Below are 21,916 nucleotides of genomic sequence, written 5' to 3'. Positions count from 1 at the left end.
AAAATTTTAGGATTTAGACGTAAATTTTGGTCTAGATATCCATTTGGTTATTATCAAGCCGTTTGGTCATGCTGGAGTAACATTTAAATGTACATCATGGGAAGACATTTCTGACGTGGATGTGTCACAATCATAGATGTTTTTCATCGAAATACGAGTGAGATCTTTGCAAGACATCTAAAATTTAAATATTATAAAGTCTAATACACGCGAGGATAAAAATTATGGTACGTACAAGTATCCTCTTTAAGGAGGGGTAGAGGATGAAAGACAATAAAGTTTGAAAAATATTATTGAAAAATGGGGGAGTAGTGAAAAAAAATATGAAGTTGGAGGGATGCCATTAGACAGGGGGAATAAAGAAGGAAAGACAATAAAGTTAGTGGAGTATTCTTGGACGGGGGAGGAGAAATTTCAATTAAACATCGTGAGCCCACAATTCTCTTACCTTATTATGTAAATTCTTTTAGGGAAATTCACCAAGACCTACCATTAAATCATATAATACTTTAATTAAATGGATGTCTAAATCAAAATTTATGACATTTTTAGAGTTTGAAATCTTATCATTTTATCAAAATTTACACTTTAATTAAATAAACGTATAGTCTATGGCGTAGTGGTGGTGGTTGCAGCAACGCTGGTGGAGGCGGTTATGAGAGACAGTGACAGTTGCGATGGCGCCAATGTTGGTATTTAAAGGTAAAGGGGGGAATAGCAGAAAGAAAAAAAAATCAGATTTTTTTTCATGAAATAAATAAAGGGACCGACTTATTGCACACCAACCTTAAATTTTTTTTTTTTTTTTTTTTTTTGTAAGGGTATTTTTATAACCTCTATTTTAACCTACTGCTTGTACTCCAATACCAAACCTTGTAGGGTTTAAGTTTTATTTTAACTTGTAATTTTCTATTCTTTGCTTGTGCTCTACTTTAATTGTGTTTTATGATTAATTTTGTCCGTGTTCTCTTTGACTCCAACATAATTAAGATATTTATTTTTTAATCATTGTTTAGAATTTAATTTGAATATGTATATTTGAAGAGAATGTAACTTTGTAAACATGCTACTAAAACCAAAATATATTTCCGGCAAAAATTATTGAACTAACAATAGTTTCTTTGGGCATAGTTGAGAAAGAAGAAAAAAAAAAAAAAGAGTGCAGCTTTTTTTAAATTATTTTTGGAGGTAATCATCCAAATGGACTGCAAAGGGCACTTTTTTTTTGAAGTGATAGAGTACAATTGGTAATGGATGGTGTGCAACTAGCCGGTCCCATAAATAAACCATACAGAGTCCACCACCCTGGAGAATGGATCTCAGTAGCCTTTCTTTCTTGCAGCATTCTTTTCCACAATATTGAGGGAAAAAAAAATACCACTTATTTTTTATTTTTATGAGGGGGTATATGAACTTACGTCCGATTAGTGGGACCGGAAGAGCCAGAGGCTGGGCCAAGCCATGTGGGTCCTTCTCCCAGAACGTGCAACACCCACACATCACATGCATTGGGTGAGTGAGGATGCAGCCTCAAGAGTGACGACCCCAAGGAATTAATGCTCATACTAGGTATAGTAAACAGGATCATCGGATTTCACCTTTTAGTGGTTCGAAATTGCCATTGCCACCTTACACTCCAGGATCATCAAATTTTTTTTAAAAAAAAATCAAATTTTTGTTTAGACTTGATCAAAGGCTTTGAAAATGAAAACCCCACAGTGATTTCGCTGTATTGTGAACCTGACACTGAAAAAAAAAGCGCCATAGAGAACCCATCCCCTCTTCTACCATAGTGGTGAATCCATTGTCTATAGCATGTGTCACATTTTCATTGGATAAAAAGCACCTTGGTTTTATGGTTTCCAAGTGAAACTAGAACAAGTCCCACACGGAGGTATATCGAAAACAGGACACAAGGCAGCGGAAAGTAAACTCCTTGCATGGCACTAGTAAAACCTCTTCAATAAGAATGCATTAAGCAGGGGCAAACCTCAATGTACAAAAGCACCCCTATACATGTAAACAGATAAAGAAATCGTCACTTTAGGTCCTTAGCACGGAGAGAAGCTTTAACGACACTGTTCAAGGAGCATTTTATATAGAGGTATCCGAAAGTCCAAATTATTAACAAAATCAACCCAGTTAACATTATCATAGACACTTTGAGAATCTTAAATCTCAGAGCCTTAGTCTGCACGTATGTTGTAGCTAGTCTTTTGGAGTTAGGAACTGCTCACAATCTTTAGCTCCATTTTTGATAAATGCGTCCACAAGCCTTGGAAGGATCTTGGAGACTTCCTGCTGTAGCTTCTGTGAGCCTCTCTTGACACCACCCTTGTCCTCATCTTGCACCACCCCTCCTCCAATGGGACACCCAACCTGAGCACCCTCCATATACGCTTTACAAGCCATCATTATTGAATTTGCACACTCACGGAAATGACCAGCTACAAAGTCTTCAAAATGCTGTAGAGGCAGAATTAGAAGGATTAGATAATAGTGCCCAGACTCCACTCGCCAAACTGAGCCTCAATTATACAAATGTGGTAGGGTTCAACCACAAAAAAGAATACCCATCGAAGTATTATCTAGATCGAGAGTGGGTGTGATTGTGCTATGGCCCAACTAAGAAGGTGTAATGATTGACAGTCCATAGTGTTCGAGAAAGTAGATATACATGTAATTGGTTAAGATAAAACAAGAACAATAATATAGATGGCAGATCTGATGTACCTACCTTTTATATGATTCTAGATGAACAGATCAGTTAATCCAAAGGGAAAATACTATGTAAGACAAAATCAAAGGCAGAAAATGATTTATAGGTTAAAGGAATGCAGATTGAGGTACAAACTTGGTTAGTTGTCCTTAACTTGAGATTTGGCCCCACTACTCCTCGAGTTAATGCTGACAGTATTGGCGATCACCTCTCAAGATTCAATGATTTACACTTTGATCAACCAGCACAATCAGATGAACTTTGTGAACTCTAAGATGGTAGTGTGTTCTAAGATTAAAATTAAAATTAAAATCGAAGAGAGATTGAGTACGGAGATCAAGGGAATTATTTTCTGGTTTCTGTTCTCAGTAAGCAGAAATGAATAGTATTTATAGACTTTAGTGACCCAATGGCCACTTTGTTAAAGTGTGACATGTGTCCATGTGACACTTCTCATGCAACCCATTCAAGGAAGAAGCACCCTATTATGGAAGAGAAGCCTCTTCACAGGAAGAAAAGAACTGAAACCGTGGATCTCCCAATGATTCTAGTACGAGGGTAAGAATGGAAATAAAAAAGAAAAGGATTGAAATGAAAATATGAAAGAAGGTTGTCACAATTTTGACTAAGAAAGTACATTCTAGAATAAGCTGACATGTGGGCCCATGGCCCCACTCCTCCACATCCCACGTCAGTGCCGGCATCCCATGTCCTAAGCTTGGCCCAGATCTTTATCCAAGGATAGAGAAGAAAACATTTAAAAGTACAATGAACTATCTTTCCTTGAGCAATGTGAGACCATCCAAAATGAGGTAAAAACCATGAAACACATCATGACCAAGTGGACACATTAGATGGAGGAAGAACCAATACCAAAAAATGTCCAGCATGGGCAAATTGGGGTACACTACAACTAAGAAGTCTCCCACACGAATAAAAATTAGATAAAATTGGAAATTAGCATACACTATGCAAAAGTAAAGCATGGGCAAAAGCTTATTTCTACTTGAACCTTTCCTTAGTGTAAGCCCATTGGATGTACTAGCTGTCTAGTGAACTAATGTCTTGAGTTTCCAACTTTTTGATGAGAACCAGTCTATGTTACCTGGTTCGTCAGTTTGCTCGGTTCGAATTCGGGTTCAGGGTTCACCACTCTAGAATGAACCTGGTTCATAGGGGGTAGGTAGAGATAATTCATTTCTTGGTTCGCTTCGGTTACCTAGATCGATTTGCTAGCTTGGTTCGCTTGTGCATGTATGTATACATTCAAGAATACAAGTTACAAGTGCAATTATAATGTTAAAAAATTGTAAGTTAAATAGAAATAAAATAATAAAATAATCCAAATTTTAAATATGAACAATGAAAAAAAATATAATAAATTGATTTGGTTCACCGAACCAATTAAAAAATTATTTTGTTTTCCAAACCCAACCAAAATTCAGTGGTTTCGTGGTTTGCTTGATTTTACGAACCCAATGTGAATCGTACTGCAAACAGGTTTGTTTCATACCGGTTTGTGGTTCGGACTAGTAACAACAAATTGGGTAAAATAGGTACCGAGACAATAGACTACACACGACTCTTCCATGCATCATGGAGTTATTATAATTGTACTGATTTCGGCCATAAGTAGTCTTAGGAATTCATGAGTGCTTTAAGGAATCAACCTATATTCTCAGAGGAAGCAGGCCCAATTCCACAATCATGAGGGTGTTGCTATCTTGATGACCTACATCTAGAGACATCCTACTGAAATAATTAGTTATATAAAGCATCAAGAGTGATTCAACCCTAATAATAATGATACAGGTGGTACTACTACACCATAGTGATGGTGACTGATTTTGTATAAGTGTACAATTTTATTAAGAGAAAGATAAGGAGGCTGAGGAGGCCCCCATACAAGGAAAAGAGAAGAAAGAAAAAACAAACAAAACAAAAAGTGGAGTGACCACCCACAAATACTAAGTATCACACAATGAATCCCAACTGAAAACAAAGTCCTGGAATGATGGGCAGAGTCCTTGCTCTACTTCGACCAAAAATACAAAAGGCCCAAAATCTCCATAATCACCGATTGCGATGTACTTTCCTTGCTCTGGAACACCTTGTTGTTTCTCTCTCTCTCCAAAGACCCCAAGCAATGGTTGAAGGAAGGATAGCCTAAAGATGTCTCTTTCTAAGAGAAAATATATTAAAACTCCAAGCAAAAGAACAATGAATTAGGGGTAATCCATGCCCGGATTATCAAGTTGTCCAAGGTGAGGATCCTTCCTAAGGAAGCAAGCCACACAAAGTTTCATTAAATTAGGGGTAATCCATCCCCGGTAATTCAATTTTCAATCAGCTTTAATCCCAACCCCCTCATATTATAGAATAGTTCTCTACTAAGTCTTTTCGTTGATGGGTCATCTAAATTTTCTTTTGATTTCATGTAGTTAATAGCTATGATTTCATCTCTCAGCAACTTTCATGTAATGTTATGTTGTGGACAAATATATCTGAACTTCCCATTATAAGAATTAGTTTGGACCTTGTATAGCTGTTTAGATATCATAATGAACATTCACTCTAGGTTCTGGCGTTGGCCACAATGGTATTTGCAACAAAAAAATGCCTTGGAAAACATGTTTCCTTGTTAGCTTTATCTAATGTTATGTAGTCTGATTCCATAGGAGATCGAGTACACAGGTTTGCTTGGTTGATTTCCAATACGTTATTGTGGAGACCTTTTTTTTCCACTTTGTGATAAGGACACGTGTCCCGAAAGGGTAAGTGGCCCAATATGAAACATCGAGCCAAACTTTCAAGCACTACAGAATCATTGCAAATTTTGATAGACATTTAACGAGACCGAGCTTAGTACATATGATTGGAACTGAGAACGGTCAAAAAGAGAAACGGAATCACATCCCTACCTACTCGGTCATTTAGGGGCACGGTACAAAGCAAGCATTGAAGATAAGCATCTTCCGCTTTTCATTGAAGCGTGGTAAGCTAAAGGAGCAATGCGAGTTTTCTTACACCAAAGTGATTTGGACAAAGGCACAAATCGATTCTCAAATCAGTAAATCCACTATCTCGATCTTAAGACTTCAGATACAACAAGACAATATTAATGACGATCTAAGCCCTCCCATGTGCCAAAATCCCTGCATTTAGTATGATATCTATAAGTACTTATCAAATCAGAGATGAAAGTGACATTCACTAGCTCACCCACCCGTAAGTAGTGAAAATGTGCCAACTCGGCATTAAATGCTTTGAAATACTACTAATCTCACTCAATTGGATGTACTAATGACATGTGGGGCACAACCCCCAAGAAAGGTCACCAACCACCATCCAGCTATCATCCTATGTAGCACCATACCTGGATCAGCCATGTGGTAACACATCCCAAAATCTTGGCAATAAAATCCACCCTCAAAGGCAAAAAAAGGGTTTAGAAATTTGATTTTTCTCTGTAAACTTAGTATTCATCATCTTCTACATTTTTTCTAAAAACACAAGATCCTTAGCACTATTATGACCATCTTCGGCCAACCTATCTTCAACAACTTTATCTCTGCTACTTGCAACCTCCACAATATAGCCACACCAACACTCGAGCTATCAACAACAACTCCCACTAACTTTCCTGCCGCAAGTATATTCATAGAATTCCAATCATAGGGGAGAAGAGCCTTCGGAGATGCATAGATGGGAGTTGATTTGTAGGGGGTGATTTTGTTAGCTTGTTTTTCTTGTTTTGTTGTTTGTTTCCTACGGACTTCTTGTCCTCTCTTCAATAAAATTTTGGTTATCAAAAAAGACAAAAAAAAAATTCATCTATAAAAGTGACAAAACATGTATTTCCTCCTTTGGCTATAATATCCTTCAAGCCACAAACATCATTATATCTGATATTCAAAATTTTGGAGCATCTTCCCAATTCTTTTATAAGGTTTCTTTCCAAACTTTAATTCTTTAAATACTTCACATTAATTTTTATGTTGAATTACTATGTTAGGAAAGTATTATAATTTCATTATTTTCTAAATTGATTTAAAGTTAGGCCTATCCTGCCAAATAATAATAAAATCAACAATATACGCAGAAGAAGAAGCTTTATTCATTTTATGAAAAATTACATTAATTTTAGAAAGCCCTCATTCATATAACCCTTCCGCATAAAGGACCCATTCTAAGATAATAAATTTATTGGCATACCCAAATGCTAGGTTTTTTAGGTAGGTCAAGAACATGGAGGACTTTTTTCATCATTATATAACTATATCTGATGTGAACTTCAAAGTAATTGCCCATTTTATTGCAACTTCTAGCACTGACGAGTTTCTCATGCATAGTTGTTCACCTTCTCCAACTTTCTCATAGGAGGAAAAAACACTCATGTCCCCCCGTAGGTGCACCTGGTGGCCCCTGTGTCCACCCACCAGTGGTTCACATTGCTGACAAAGTTAACTTCAGAGAGAACTACAAAGAAATGTTCTTTTTCTTCCACATTTTCCTGAGTCGAGCCTTGTTTTTCTTAGTGTCGTCATTAGTCTTGTGGCTACTAAAGTTTCGGGATATATGCCCAAGTTTCCCACAAACATAACAATCCCCTTTAATCTTCTTAAAGGATTTCTTGGAGGAGTGTTCATGTCGAGAATCTTCCTTTTGGGGTTGGTTTCTTCTTTTTCAAATTTGTTCCTCAATCAAATTTTCCTTAGACTTGAGCTTAGAAGACCTTTCTTTGAACTCATGATTCCTGTAATCCTCTTCGCTTCAAAGCAGAACGATTAGGTCCTTTAAGGATATTCCCTTTTTCTTATGAATTAGGTTGTTTTTAAATTCTTTTCAAAAAGGATGTTGCTTCTATATCATGGTTGCCACCTGGAAACCCTCACACAGTTTGTACCCCTCAGCAAGTGCATCATATATAATGAGTTGCAATTCTTGGAGGTGAGATATTACATTTTTCCACCTCTATTTTGAAGTCTTAAAATCTCTCAACCATAAATTTCTTTGGTTTTGCATCCTTAGTTTGATATTTCTTTTTTAACTTATTCCAGAGATCTTTGCAGTTTCACAAATGCAATAAACATCGTATTGTGAAGGTACCACACTATTCAAAATGTAGTTTTTACACAATTAAACTTCCTGAATGTGCTTGTCTTCAGATAAAAATTAACCAAACTCAGTGTGGTAAGGTAAAATCTCATCTTTTGTGGGCATCGTTTGAAGTTATTTCCATCATATGATTCTGGTTTTTCAGATTTATTTGAAGTTTGAACCATATATCACAGTATTATTAATGCTTCATCAACCGATATTAGTCCAAACCTCACCTTAAGATTGTTAAAGAAAGCAGATCCAAGTGTAGTCAGTTAAAGATTAAACAAGACAAAAAATGTAGATGGCAGATCTGACACACCTTCCTTTTATTTAGTAGTTGATAGGCAAATACTCTATAGGATAAAGCAAAAGCAGAAAATGACTTATCGGTTAAAGGAATGCAGATCTAGTCACGAGCTTATCTCGTTGTCCTTAAGGTGAAATTCACCCCAATACTCCTTGAGTTGATGCTGACAAGGTGTTAGCGACCACCTTCCAGGATTCAACGATCTACTCTTTAGTCGACTAGTAACGTCAGGTGAAAAAGACAAACCTCTAGGATGGAAGTGTACTCCAAAATAAAATTTTAAATCGAAGGGAGATTGAGTACAAAAATCAAGAAAATTATTTGACTCTTCAATTTTTTATTTTTAATCTCGATACGAGACATGAAGAGTATTTATAGACTTTAGTGGCTGAACGGGGACTTCGTCCAGGTGTTATACCCGTCCATGTGATACCTCTCTCATAAAACACTTCCAGGAACAAACGGACCCTTAGGAGAAGTGTGCCCCTCTTTGGAAGAGAAGCCTATTTATAGGAACAAAAGAATTGAAATTATGGGTCACCCAAAGGTTCTATTATGAGGATAAAAACAGAATTAGAAAGACATGATTGAAATGAATTTTTTTTTTTATAGGCAAAAGAATTTATTGATCAAAAGAGAAGGGGAAAAAACGGCTTCCAACAAAAAACAAGAGGAAACAAAAAAAATACAACAAAACACACAAGGGACCAAAGAAACAAAAAACTACAACATCCTCATGAATCACAAATAAGGTGCCACTTGAAAATAAAATCCTCGAAAAAAGCTCCTCTATACTCCTTGTACTTCTTGGACCAGAAGAACATCAACCCAAAAATACATATAAGAATGAAAGGAGGTAGTTGCTTCAGACTAAAAAGTACTTTTTTCATTAGACAAAACCCACATGTGGGCCCAAGACCTGTGACTTAAGCCCAAGCCCAGCCAGGCAAGCATGCTATGGCTGATATGGCATGCACACGTGTGGTTACTGGTTACCATTGTCATTGAGATATCTTATCATCACCAAGGATAGAGAAAACAACATTTAAAATTTCAAAGAACATTTCCTTGAGCCATGTGAGACTATTCAAAATTAGGAAAAAAATCATGAAACACATTTTGGTCAAGTAGGCCATTTTAGAGCAAATTATTTTCATTCGACCTAAGTAGTATGGAATATCTATATACACAAATCTAACAACATCAAGGACTTTAAGAACCAATACCAATTTCCCATAACGAGGGCTCCACACCCCCATCAAAAGTAGTTCCCACAAGGCCAATTTGGAAAACAGCAATATAACTTAACACATAGAACCTCCTAAAGAGCTAAAAACTACTGTGACCCACTTTAGAGCAGTGAGCTATAACCACAGTCAGGGAGAGCAGTTCACTCCCAAATGGAGGTTTAACGCACCATGGTTTATACAATTTCCCTTGTGAAGTTAGGAACTCTCAAAACAGTCTGAGAAGCTCTCACGACATATTCTTGGAGATCTTGGGCTTATTATATCTTTGGGCGAAGTAGAACATCGATTTCAAGGGGATCACTTTTGATGATTTCATTTTTAGATGGAATTCTTTATATAGTCTTTGATGCTTTGTTCTCTTTTTAGCTTTTTACTCTCTTAGAGGCTTCCTCAGCCTCTTTGTACTTATTTTTCCTTCATTTAATATATTACACTTATAAAAAAAAAAAACTCTCAAAACAGTCCTAGGGGTCTAACAAAATAAGAGGAAGGTTTGCAGATATATCTGGGAAAAACTGGGAATAGGGCCTGTATTAGCTAAATGAGCATATATCTTAATAAGGAAAACCACAAAGAATGTTGGAGAGAGAGTTGATAGAATCCTAACCTTTGGTGGCCTCCTCAGCATGTAAAGCATGGTCTTGCAGGATAAAATAAATGCATCCTCACTGTACTCTTGTGCCCTCATTTCACCCTCTTTCTGACCAGCCATGCCTTCATATCCAGGCTCATTAAAGAAGGGCTTCTCATTCAAAACCAAACCTTGGATAGATAGCAGAACTTGTAGCACAGTGGATTTCCCTGGGATCCATTGCTCATTTTTCTTTCCATGCCAAGTGTTGAGAAGGCTAAGGCAGACCTTCCCACAGTTGTACAAGTTTGGGTTCAAACGAAGGCCACCTGAATAGTAGAACACTTGCTGGAAGCAAAAAATAAAATCCCAAACCACCAGTTAAGAGTGTTTATCATGGAAGAAAAAGTAACTACATTACAATCAACACAAACACATACCGGTGGTACATTGGGATAATCAGATGGAAAGAAGATATCAAAGAAGAATAGACCATCATGGTAGGGAGTGCCTGCTGCACCTACAATGACAGCCCTCAGAAGATCCATCCTCTCTTCATAAACTCTAACAAATATTGTATCTGTCAAAGAAATACAAAGATATGAGAGATTAAATCTGTAAGGCTATAAATAGTTTTATGTCATGAAGAGCAAAAACAAGGAAGCTTTCCACCAAGAGAAAGACAAAAGTGACTTGCTTGACTAATAATCAAGATGATGTCAACACTGCCATGTCTATGATCACATGGATGCATTTATTATGCCAACAATTAGGTAATCAGATCAGAACCAAAGATTGTACAAGACTGAGGCCAACAATATCATACATAGCACAATTCTAAACGTCCTGACATAGGTAGAATACAAAGTTCTTAAAGTAGTGTGAGGCATATGCCTCAAGGTGTGCCTACACCTCAGGGAAAAGCACATTAAAAATGCCAGAGGCACGGGGAGAGTCTTCTCCTAATTCTTTTCATTTATTTTTATTAGACTACAGTAAGACCAGCTATGCTTTATAAAGTTGAATGTCGGATGGTCAAAAAGCACTATGTCAATAGATTCAGCGTAGCAGAGATGATGATGTTGAGATGGCTGAGTGGAAAACTCAGAAAGATACAATTATAAATGAAAATTTTTGGGAAAATATAGTAGCTCCAATAGGCAATAAATTTATGATTGAAATGGTTTGGGCACGTTCAACGAAGGTCAATTACAGTCCCAATTAGAAGAAAAAAATGCAAGTTGAAGGTTCTACTAAGGCAAGAGGAAGACCCAGAAGCACATGTTTTAAGATAGTGATAGAAGGTATGAACACCATTTGAATAACACAAGACATGGCTTTGGACAGAATTGAATGGAGGAACAAGATCCATCCTGCCAACCCCAAATCTTTGGGATAAGACAATGATGATGATGAATTTTATTTTTTTTAATTTTTTTACTTATTTATAAATTTATATTATTAACTAATTTTTTAAAAATTTCCATGCATGTGAAGCTTTGTCTTAAGCCTCATTGCACTGACCAACACAAAGCGCCTCACCTTAGGGTTTAATATACAACATGATAACTCACCGGGTAAATCCTTCTCCAGGATCTTCCACTCCTGCTGAATTGTCTTTGTCCAATTCTGTGGTGCCTATAACAAAAAAACAAAGAGCACCAGACCTAGTGAGATGCATATCCAAAATAAAAAAACCATAAAACATAAACTACACTTTTTAAAACAATAGTCACCTGCTTTGATTTAGAGTCTCCAAGGGTAAAGTGATGGTCAGAATAATCTTGGACCGTATCAAACTGCTTAAACAGTTTCAACTTCTTCAGAACTTCATCTTCATTTTCCCTGCTTGAACTTGACAGATTGGGAATGGTTGAACTGCTCGTAGCATCTAACTCGACTTCTTCCTTTCCCTCTTCAGTACAAAAACTGGGTTGGCTGAGGGCTGAGGAATTGCTCACATCGGTATCAGCTGGCTTTTTCTGACTTATGTCGGGCTGCTGCAACTGAACTTCAGCTTCGTCTTTCTTTTCTGTTTTATTGTGAGAACTCAACTGGGTGGAGACTGTTGAACTACTTGCACCAGTTGGATTCTGGATTTGGGGAGAATGTTCTAACCATGGAATGGGTGCTTCAACCCCAGGAGGCAGGTCCACAGCATCAAATTGGGCTTGTAAACTTAAGGTCTCGTTTTGGAATGATGAATCGTCATCATCATACGCGAAACTCTCATCATAATATGATGAATCCGAATTGTAATCATCAAGATCATCTGAATTATGGGATTCTGTACCATTGCTCTTTAGATCATTTGTCAACCCAAGATCAGTCACACTAGCAGGAACCACAAGACCCACGGCCATATCATCCTGGAAATACCAACATAGTCAAACAGTCTGTTCATCACATATCTGGTTTTTTTCTGTTTTTGGTAGGTAAGCTGGACTTGAACCCACCACACCTCAAAGTTGCACTGCAATATGTCAAAAAACAGAGCTATGGCTCCAAGCCCTAAAATTTTCAGCAATGCAAAATCTTTAAGGTATTTTTTCTTCTAATTTGATATGGAAATAACAACATAGTCCGAAGACTATGTTTATCACATTGTATTTGTATGAAAAGCAGATTCTACAAGGGCACAAGTGGGAGTGAGCAAGAGAAAGCTATCATCAGTTGTCAAAAAAAATTTCTTCTCAGGAAATGTTCAGCAACGGAAATTCTTGCAGGTATTATTTTCTCCAATTTTATGAAAAAACTCAACACCTTCCAGCTGATCATTTCATAGGTCATTGTGGCCTATGCAGTCTACTTCATCTTTCAAACAAATCTTTTAACTTACTAACATCTTATTGGGAATAATCTAGTTATTTTAGCTCTAGTAGTTGTTTAAATATAACTTTTTATTTAGCTTTTATTTATTTCTGATTTGTAAAGGCACTTTTGTCTTTTTACTATTTTACTAATATAAATTTCTACCAAGCTCTCACAAAGAGACTTGACAATTAAAGTTTTACAATTCTTCTTGGTATCATAGCCTAGAGAACCCATTGTCCCCTCCCCTTAGGTTTCCCGCTTTAGTTTTTCCTTTATTACATGTTGCGATAGAGTTTTAGATGTCTTTCACATGCTGCGATTCTGCGTTGTGTTCTTTGTCGTACGTTAGGGTTTCTATCTGTGTTAGTGCTGTTGGTTACCTACTATAAGGTTCTCTGCCCTACTGAGGTACTCTTTGGTGACCTACGACAGCAATAATGGTTGTGTAGGTGTGTGCAACAGCTACTGGGCTATTCTTTGGAGTTGTGTTCTCCCTGTGACAGCAGCCAGGGAGTCTCCTCTGGCCTGCGACAACAACTAGATTGTTTTTTTTGGATCTCCTCTGGCCTAGAACAGCAACTTGGTTGCCTTTTTAAATCTCCTCTGGCCTGCGATAGCATCTAGGTTGTTTTTTTGGATCTCCTCTGGCCTGCGACAGCAACTATGTTGCCTTTTTTTGGATTTGTATTAACTCTACGACAGCAACAATGCTCTTTAGGTGTGTGCGACAACATCTAGGCTGTTGTTTGGTGTTGTGTTAACCCTGTGATAGCAGCCACTGACCTGTGACAACAACTGGGTTACTTTTTGGATTTGTATTAACCCTACGACAGCAACAATGCTGTTTAGGTGTGTGTGACAGCAACTGGGCTGTTGTTTGGTGATGTATCAACCTTGTGACAGCAGCCACTGACCTGTGACAACAACTGGGTTACTTTTTTGGGGTCGTGTTAACCCTGTGACAGCAATAGCGGTTGTATAGGGCTTCTCTTGTGACCTGCGACAGCAGTTATGCGAGTCTTTGGTAGTATACGACAACAACAGAGGTGCTGTCATTGATTTTTGTCGTTGTTGCTACCCTTCAACAATACTACTACTCAATTGCCCTTTACCTCGTGGTTCCTTTCATCTTACATTGATACTTCGGGAGATCTCCCTTCAATCCAAAGTTTTGTTGTTCATAGTGCGCAATGACAACTCACGAGACCAAAGATTCCAACACAACTCTTCGGGCAAATTCCTCAGTCAAATTATAAGCAATGCCCCATTAGATGGTTGGAATTTTCAATCCTAATCTCGGTCTGTGCAACTTTATTTAGGTAGTAGAAGTAAATTTGGATGACTTTTGGGCAAATTTTCAGTCTGGCTTCTGTGCTTCCTTCCTCTGAGAGACACATTTTCTTCTCAGACTATAGATTTATGACATGCTCGCTTAGGACATGTCAATTTTCAACACTTATGTCATTTATTTCCTGCTTTAAAAACTGCTTGTAATGGACACAAATTTCAGTGCTTTGTGTATGAACTTTCTAAACACACGCACTTCTTATATTCTTCGTATGCATCGAGTTAATGATATATTTGACTTAGTTCATTCTAATGTGTGGGGGCATTTCCCTATTACTCTTTTTAATGGTCATAGATATTATGTTAAATTTATTGATGACAATTCTCGTTGTACTTGAGTCTATCCGATGCGTTCTCATTCTGAAGTGCTTCCTATTTTTGTCAACTTTTTTAAAATGATTCAAACTCAATATAATATTACTATTAAATATCTTCAATCTGATAAGGGGGGTGGAAATATCTATCTGATGGGATTCGCTCTCATCTTCATGAGCATGGTATGCTTCACCAGTTGACTTGTCCTTATACTCCTGAGCAAAACGGAGTGGTGAAATGTAAGAATCGCCATCTCACGAACATTGTTCGATGTCTTCTCCAAGGAATGCATGTTCCTAAGGCATGTTGGAATATAGATGTCCTTATTGCGGCTTCTCTTATTAATCGCGTACCTAGTCGTGCCTTAGAGGGCCAATGCCTGTTCATGTGCCTTCAACCTAATAATATACTTTATCCCATTACACCTCAAGTATTTAGGTGCACGTGCTTCGTTCAAGATAGGACACCCAATTGTATCAAATTGGATGGCAAAGCCATTCGATGCGTTTTCTTGGGTTACTCCTCTATGTCCAAGGGGTATCGGTGTTATAATCTAGTTTCCCACCTTATCATACACTCTCGTGATGTTATTTTCTTTGAAAATGTTTCATATTTTCATGCCACATCTACTTTACAGGACTCGTCTCCTATAGTGTTGTCTCTCTCATTCTTTCTCCATCTTCGCCGACGCTTAAGGTCTACTCTCATCGCCCTAACCCCTTGCCCTCCTTCTTGGATTCGGGTATATAAGCTCCTACCTCCACACATATACCTGTTCTTATCCCTTCTATTTATGATTTTCACTTACCTATTACCCTTCACAAAGGTAAGCGGGGGTGTGTAGATCATCCTATTGCTCAGTTTGTTGCCTGTCAGGGTATCTATTCCTTTTATCAGACCTACCTTTTAGCCATTGATTCTATTCAAGTTCATCGATCTATATCAGAGACTTTACAAGACCCTCAGTGGACTAAATTAGATGTTGCAATCAACCCATTTGGCGAGCGGACCATTGGTTGTAAATGGGTATTCATAGTTAAATACCTTGCAGATGATATTGTCAATCGATAAAAGACCCGCCTAGTTGCTAAGGGGTTTACACAAATTCTAAGGAAAGATTTTGATGCCACATTTGCTCCTGTCGTCAAACTTTCCATTGTTCGACTTCTTATCTCTTTAACTGCATGTAACTCCTGGTCATTTTACCAACTTGATGTGAATAATACATTTCTGAATGATAATTTGACTGAAATTATTTATACGAACCCTCTAGGATTTCGTCTTCAGGGAAAGTATTCTGGGAAGGTATGTCGCCTTCTTAAATCTCTATATATTTTGAAGCAGTCCCCGCAAGCCTGGCTTCAATGATTTTCTGAGGTTATTTTATCTATGGAGTTTTCTAGATGTCGCTCAGATCATACTTGCTTTGTTCGTCGAGGAGTGGATGGTCGTTGCACCATTGTTTTAGTCTATGTGGATGACATTATTGTGACTGGGGATGATACACAATGAATTGACAAAGTTAAGGTGATATTGGGTCGTGTTTTTAAGGTTAAGGATTTGGATCCACTCAAGTACTTCTTGGGAATAGAAGTAACCCGCTCTCGTTGTGGTATTTCGCTATCTCAGCATAAATACACATTAGATTTTCCTGAGGACACTAGGATGTTTGGTTGTCGTTATTACTTCCTCACCTATGAATCAGAATCATCGTCTTAATGCTAACTCTGGTGATTTTTTATCGGATCCTTCTTATCGGAGACTTGTACGTGGTCTGATTTATATAACTAATACTAGACCGAACTTATCATTTGCAGTTAGTCTGCTCAGTCAATTCATGCATACTACACGTACTTCTCACCTTGATGAAGTTTATTGTATCCTTTGCTACCTGAAGTCATGTCCTGGTTTTGGATTTTTTCTACTCTTTCACTGCTTAACCGCATTTGTCATGTTTTACAAATGTTGATTATGCTGGTTATGTCACAGATAGGAGATCTACATCTGGTTTCTGTATTTTTTATAGTGATAACATTATCTCGTGGAAAAGTAAGAAACAGAACAACAATGTTACTGAATGGCCGTTACCAATCATAAAACCATTAAATGGTTAATTATCGTAACAACAATGTTATTGAATGGCCGTTACCATATTGATCAGATACTTTGAAATTAACCAGCAAAGCGAACAATTACAATCAGGTGGTGCTCGTTAACATGAATCAATGCATACAGGTTTATACTTCATAGTTCATTCCCACATGAACTACGATAGAAACACAAGGATTCCCATTTTTTCATACCATCACTCAATTAACAACTTTACAACACTCCAACCATAGATAACAAGAAACAAAGGGCCTGTTTGATTGTACCAAATAGTCCATTTAGTTGTAGCAAACATTCTCAAAGGGTAACTACCAAGGGGATTTATCATTTTTAGAACCAATTTTACTTCTTCAACCCCAAATGTCTTTCCAATCCCATCCGGATTTCATCCATTACCGATACGAAATCACAGATGCATGTCGCTAGCCAGTGAGTTGCCGCGTGTACATAAAAAAGGTCCATTTTTTTAAATATTCTCCTTTAAAAATAAAAAAAAAAAAAAGATGGGTCCCACGTTCAGCACCTATATGTGGCGGCGGTTCCTCCACTCTTGAGACAACCTTTTGTTGTCGCATCGATTTAATCGTTCTATCGAAAATTCCATTTTTACAAGAAAAAACACAAATTTTCGTCCAACCCTAGAACAAATTCAGTACTTTATCGATAAACCCCTCATGATCTAAATAAATCGATAAAACCCACAAAAAAGTACCCATGTAGATCTTTAAAATTCTATCGAAATTCAAACATCGAAGGGGTTTTTGTCAATTCGATCAAAGATCCTTGATCGAAGTTCGAGACCATCAATCTACGTGTCCGTACAACAAGAGCAGAAACCAAATTAAAGAAACAAAAAATAAAAATGGGTTTGATTTCGATTTTGTTACCTGGTTCTGTTTGAGCTTCTTCGAACTCGAACCTTGGGAATCAGTCGCCATGACTTCAATGATGTCGAGATCTCGAAGCATAAACGGATCCTGGACGGATGCCGTTACAATAAACGGAGATTGTACAGAAGACTCACAAGTGAACTAAAATGTGAGAGAAATGAGAAACTCTCTTGAGAGTTTCTTCGCGCCTTTTTAAAGCAAGTTTCTCTCACACGCGAAGTTAACGGGATTTCCTTCTATTTGAAGAATTAATTGCCCCTCGAAACACCTTTTAATTACATTAACTACCCACCATTGACTACCTAGTCGATAAGGAGAGAAAAAAAACCAGGAAAATAATGACAAACGGAAGGCTGAGATGGGAGAAAACTCCTAGGGATGAAAAAGTGTTAATCGCAAGGAAAAAAAATGTGTTTTTTCCTCGTCCGTGTAAGGTGCGTGTAATGGAGAGGTCCAAACCTGAGGTAAGAAATTTTCAGGAAACTAACCTCAAACGATGTCTGATTCTCTCCGTCAAACGAATGGTGGAGATGTGAGATTAACTCCTAGAGATTCTCGTATAAAATAAGATTATTGATTAAAAATGGAAAATGCTAGAGTACATTAAAATTGACACCGATTCTTACATTGCCGATGTGGATGTATGTACGGAATCATAAATGTTTTTCATCGTGATTCAAGTGAAAAGAATCTTATGGTTATGTATGCACCTCCTCATCAGCAATGGGAGAATCGATGACAATTTTAATATTACTCCAGCACGACTCATTAAAAATGGGTGGTGAGAGATGACTCATAAAACATGTACATTAGTGTATCCCAAGGGAAAAAAATCTATGGTTCTTGTACCTGTCACGTCAATGAGTTTTTGTGTTACCCTGTCAAGTTGAGCTATAAAATCAACACTCCATTCGAAATAATACATTTTGGGCTCTGTGCTATACTTGAGAACAAGGGCAACAGTAGGGATGGGTATGTCAATTGATACTAATAAAATTGGAATCTAAAAAACTAAAATATATCGAAACGAATCTAAAATCCAACAAATATTCATAATCAATATTTTAATTCAAATCTGATTAACTTATTGAACATCCAATAATATATGATTCGGATTTGAATAACCTATATCAAAAAAAAAAAAAAAAAAACTCTTTGATTTTTATTTTTTCAAGTTTTATCATTTTCAATGCTTGATTTTCTTCAACCCTCATTTTCAATCTATATCGAGATTTTTACCTGAACTGGTTCACCGGAAAAGATCATCTAGCCTGAGATTGTATCTCAAATATCAAAACTTGGAGGGATGTGCCTAAATTACCCAAAATAAAATGTTTCTTCTAATATCATCCAACCAATGACTAGCTAAGAATATTTATTTAAAGAAAAAAAAAGGATCACCAAGATCTTCGTGATATTTTAAAACAGAGTTGTGATAATCTGACGCTCATTTTTTAGACTCTCCCCTCACAGAACGGTACAAACCCATAAATATATGTTCATGTGTATACCGAAGCAATGGATCTACGGTTCTGTGAGGGGAGCGTACAAAAAAGGGACGTCGAATTATTAGGATTCTTAAAAAAATTTACCACTTTATTAGCTCAGGCACTTGTGTACTTCTATAGGGCCCATGTAGGATTGTGTAGGGGCTTCCCATCATTCCCTTATCCTTCGAGTTCAATCTCGTACATCGGGTTGGGTCTGATAAATGCCCATTATGTTCATCTATCTTTTCTATCTAAATATCCCCCTCCCCCACCATAAGGTAGGATTGTGAAGTTCATATCAAAAGTAGAGATTAATTGTTCATCACGTTTGAAGTATAATTCTTAGTTTAATTTTCCCTCCATCACGGTTGCCTTTCTCGTGGGTTTATACTTTTATAGTGGTATAATTTCAGATGTGGGATCAACCATGTGGATCTATGCATACCATGCTTCTCTTTCTTGTACTCTTTGCGATTTCGATAGCTTATAACAACATAACAAAGTGAATTATGACTACCATTGATGAAACAACTGAAGAGTATGGTTGGAAATGGGTCGGATAATATCTGCTTACCCGATTCATCTTATCCGAGATACTCGGGTATGGGTAAAAAAAATTATCCGATTAAGAATTCGGGTAAATTTATCCGCAATTATTTTTATCCAAATATTTTTATGGTTGGATATAGATATACGTCATATTCAACCAAATATCCGTTTATCCGAGTTTAGTATGGTAAATTCACAATGAAATATATGCATAACCTAAAATTAAAGTTTTTCCATTGTCTTCACAACGAGGTATATATGGATAACTTGGATATCTGTTTGAACTTTCGATAAAAGTCGAATACGGATATCCTTTAAAAAAATGGATAAATAATCGGATATGGATATCCTTAGAATAAGGGAGTAAAAAATCGGATATGGATAACCGGATATAGAGTTGAATAAGGATATGAAAATAACTCCATCTAAACCACACTCGACCCATTGCCAACCATACTCTTGAGTAGCTCAATTCCCTTCATGATCTCAATATGGTAATTGTTCGAGTCTGGCTTGGTAAGCTAGAAACCATTGATGTTTGTCTTAGCTTCACCAACATGTCATCAATATTTTCGTATGTTGTGGGGTAAAAAAAATTTGTATTTAGAATATTTTAATAATATTTTTTCGTATCCAATGTGATAATGCTAATAGGCCATTTGACACCAAGGCTATCAATGGGTTGGATCATACCCAAAATTTGATCGATTATGATTCGATAACTTCGAGTTTGGATCGATGTTTTTGACTTCGATAAGGATCTGATCCTATAAGTTTTCAATCTGATATCTTACTGGATCGGATCTGGATTAATCATGTCCCGATCCGATAATATTATAAAATGTATATAAATTATATTATATATTTGTTGAGATGTACGAGGTTTATTTATATTTTGTATAAAAAACTAGGTTTGGATTGATGGTTGACTCGATTGTTAATGGACGGGGTCTGGATCTTATTATTGAGTTTCGGTAATAAATCTGATTCGAGCCTTGTTGGATCGGTACCAAATCAACCTTGATCCATTGACAACCCTACTTGACACTATCATTTATCACCATTAATTACTAAATATCCTATGCAAATTAATTTCCTAAACAAAACTATATGAAAAAGAAACGTAGAATACAAAGATTTTCAGGATATTTTGGAAAGTGACATCTCAAAGAAAAATACAAAGGAACAAAGAAATTAATAAATGCAGGCAACTTTCGGAGATAGTCTTTTTCTTACTTTTGTTCATTTTTGCCTTTACGGAAGATTATTGGGAAAGTTAAGATTTTATTCTCGCTTAGTTGCCATTGGATAAAAAATTAAAAGAATTGTGATGGATAAAATCATTCACGATCTCTATGATTGAAGAGAAATTGATTTCAAGAAAATATGAATTCTTTGGAAAAATAAATTTAATGGGATAATGATTTCCTTTGTTTAATTGTATTGAGGAAAATATCAAAAAGACAATTTACTATACGATTGGATTTTCCAACATAATCTCCATGTGGCCAGAGGACTAAAAGATGGATGTTGAGTTAACGAACTCTTTTATCTATTAGTAATTATTAATTAATTTAAAATTTTCATATAAAATGACATGGAAGAAAATAATAGTTAAAAGTTTTCACTAAAAATCCAAAGTCATAATTTCTCGTAATTCAGTAGCTAGTTGTCGTCTATACATAGGAGGAATATTTCCAAGCTAAATTTGGTCAAAAATAAATAAGGGTTATTTAGACATACCCTTCCATGTTTTGTTGAATATTTGACATAACCTCAAATTTTCAAATTGATGAGATACATCTCTTGACCTTAGTCTAACCCATGTATTCAACGTTGAGCAAAAAATTTGTCATTTTCATCTTTGTGAGCTCTCTTTAATAAACCCCAAGGGGTTGGCCTAGTGGCAAGCTGAGCCTTGACAAGCTTCTTCGAAAGGGTAGATCACGTGTTTGAAACCCCATGAAGTAATGATTCCTTAGGACCACCCTCCAAGGTCTGGTTGACCCTCTACTAAACTAGTTGCACGTAGGACTTTCTGAGGGGGTCATGTGAGTTATTAGTCTCACTCTAAATGAAAAAAGCTCTATTTGATAAGAATGTAGGAAGAAAGATGGGGGTGAACCCCAATGTAAAAAAGTTCCCTACGTACGTATAAATAATTAAAGAAGTTGTAAGCAGGCTATCCAAATAATCAATCTATGATTTAAGAAGAAAAAAAAAAATCCAACAAAATTAAGATTAACATAAGAACTTGGAGAAACTTAATTGTAGAGTCTCAAGCTAGAATGTATGTATTTGATACACATTTGGGATTAAGAACTGCTCATAATGTTTAACTCTATTTTAGGTAAATCCCTGCACACATGAGCCTGGGAAGGACTTTGGAGACTTTCTCCTTTAAGTTTTTGTGAGCTATTCTTGACATCAAAAAAAACTTTGAAGTAACCAT

General features: G+C 36.6%; 1 protein-coding gene across 1 annotated transcript; it reads right to left on the bottom strand.

Annotated features, from left to right (window-relative positions):
- Nucleotides 1–1,923: 1,923 nt before the first annotated feature.
- LOC147411283 (putative ubiquitin-conjugating enzyme E2 38) lies at nt 1,924–17,627 on the bottom strand. The gene is made up of 6 exons (XM_086446741.1): nt 17,423–17,627; nt 11,687–12,319; nt 11,525–11,588; nt 10,391–10,530; nt 9,987–10,298; nt 1,924–2,466 (listed from the first exon to the last, which is right to left on the bottom strand). The coding sequence occupies exons 1-6, from the start codon at nt 17,501–17,503 to the stop codon at nt 2,209–2,211; spliced, it is 1,488 nt and encodes a 495-aa protein (XP_086302867.1). The 5' UTR covers nt 17,504–17,627; the 3' UTR covers nt 1,924–2,208.
- Between the last annotated feature and the right edge of the window lie 4,289 nt (nt 17,628–21,916).

Source organism: Akebia trifoliata, chromosome 1, assembly GCF_017979445.1.
Source record: "Akebia trifoliata isolate Shusen 1 chromosome 1, ASM1797944v1, whole genome shotgun sequence".
Lineage (NCBI taxonomy): Eukaryota > Viridiplantae > Streptophyta > Magnoliopsida > Ranunculales > Lardizabalaceae > Akebia > Akebia trifoliata.
The sequence above is the reverse complement of the archived record's forward strand: the minus strand, read 5'-3'. Positions and strand labels throughout refer to the sequence as shown.

What these genes read in the sequence shown, in the direction of transcription:
- LOC147411283 (XM_086446741.1), bottom strand. Translation starts at nt 17,503, where the DNA reads ATGCTTCGAGATCTCGACATCATTGAAGTCATGGCGACTGATTCCCAA. An exon ending in AGAAGCTCAAACAGAACCAG is followed by an intron (nt 12,320 to 17,422) that starts GTAACAAAATCG and finishes TGGTATTTCCAG; the next exon opens with GATGATATGGCCGTGGGTCT. An exon ending in ATTATCCCAATGTACCACCG is followed by an intron (nt 10,299 to 10,390) that starts GTATGTGTTTGT and finishes TTTTGCTTCCAG; the next exon opens with CAAGTGTTCTACTATTCAGG.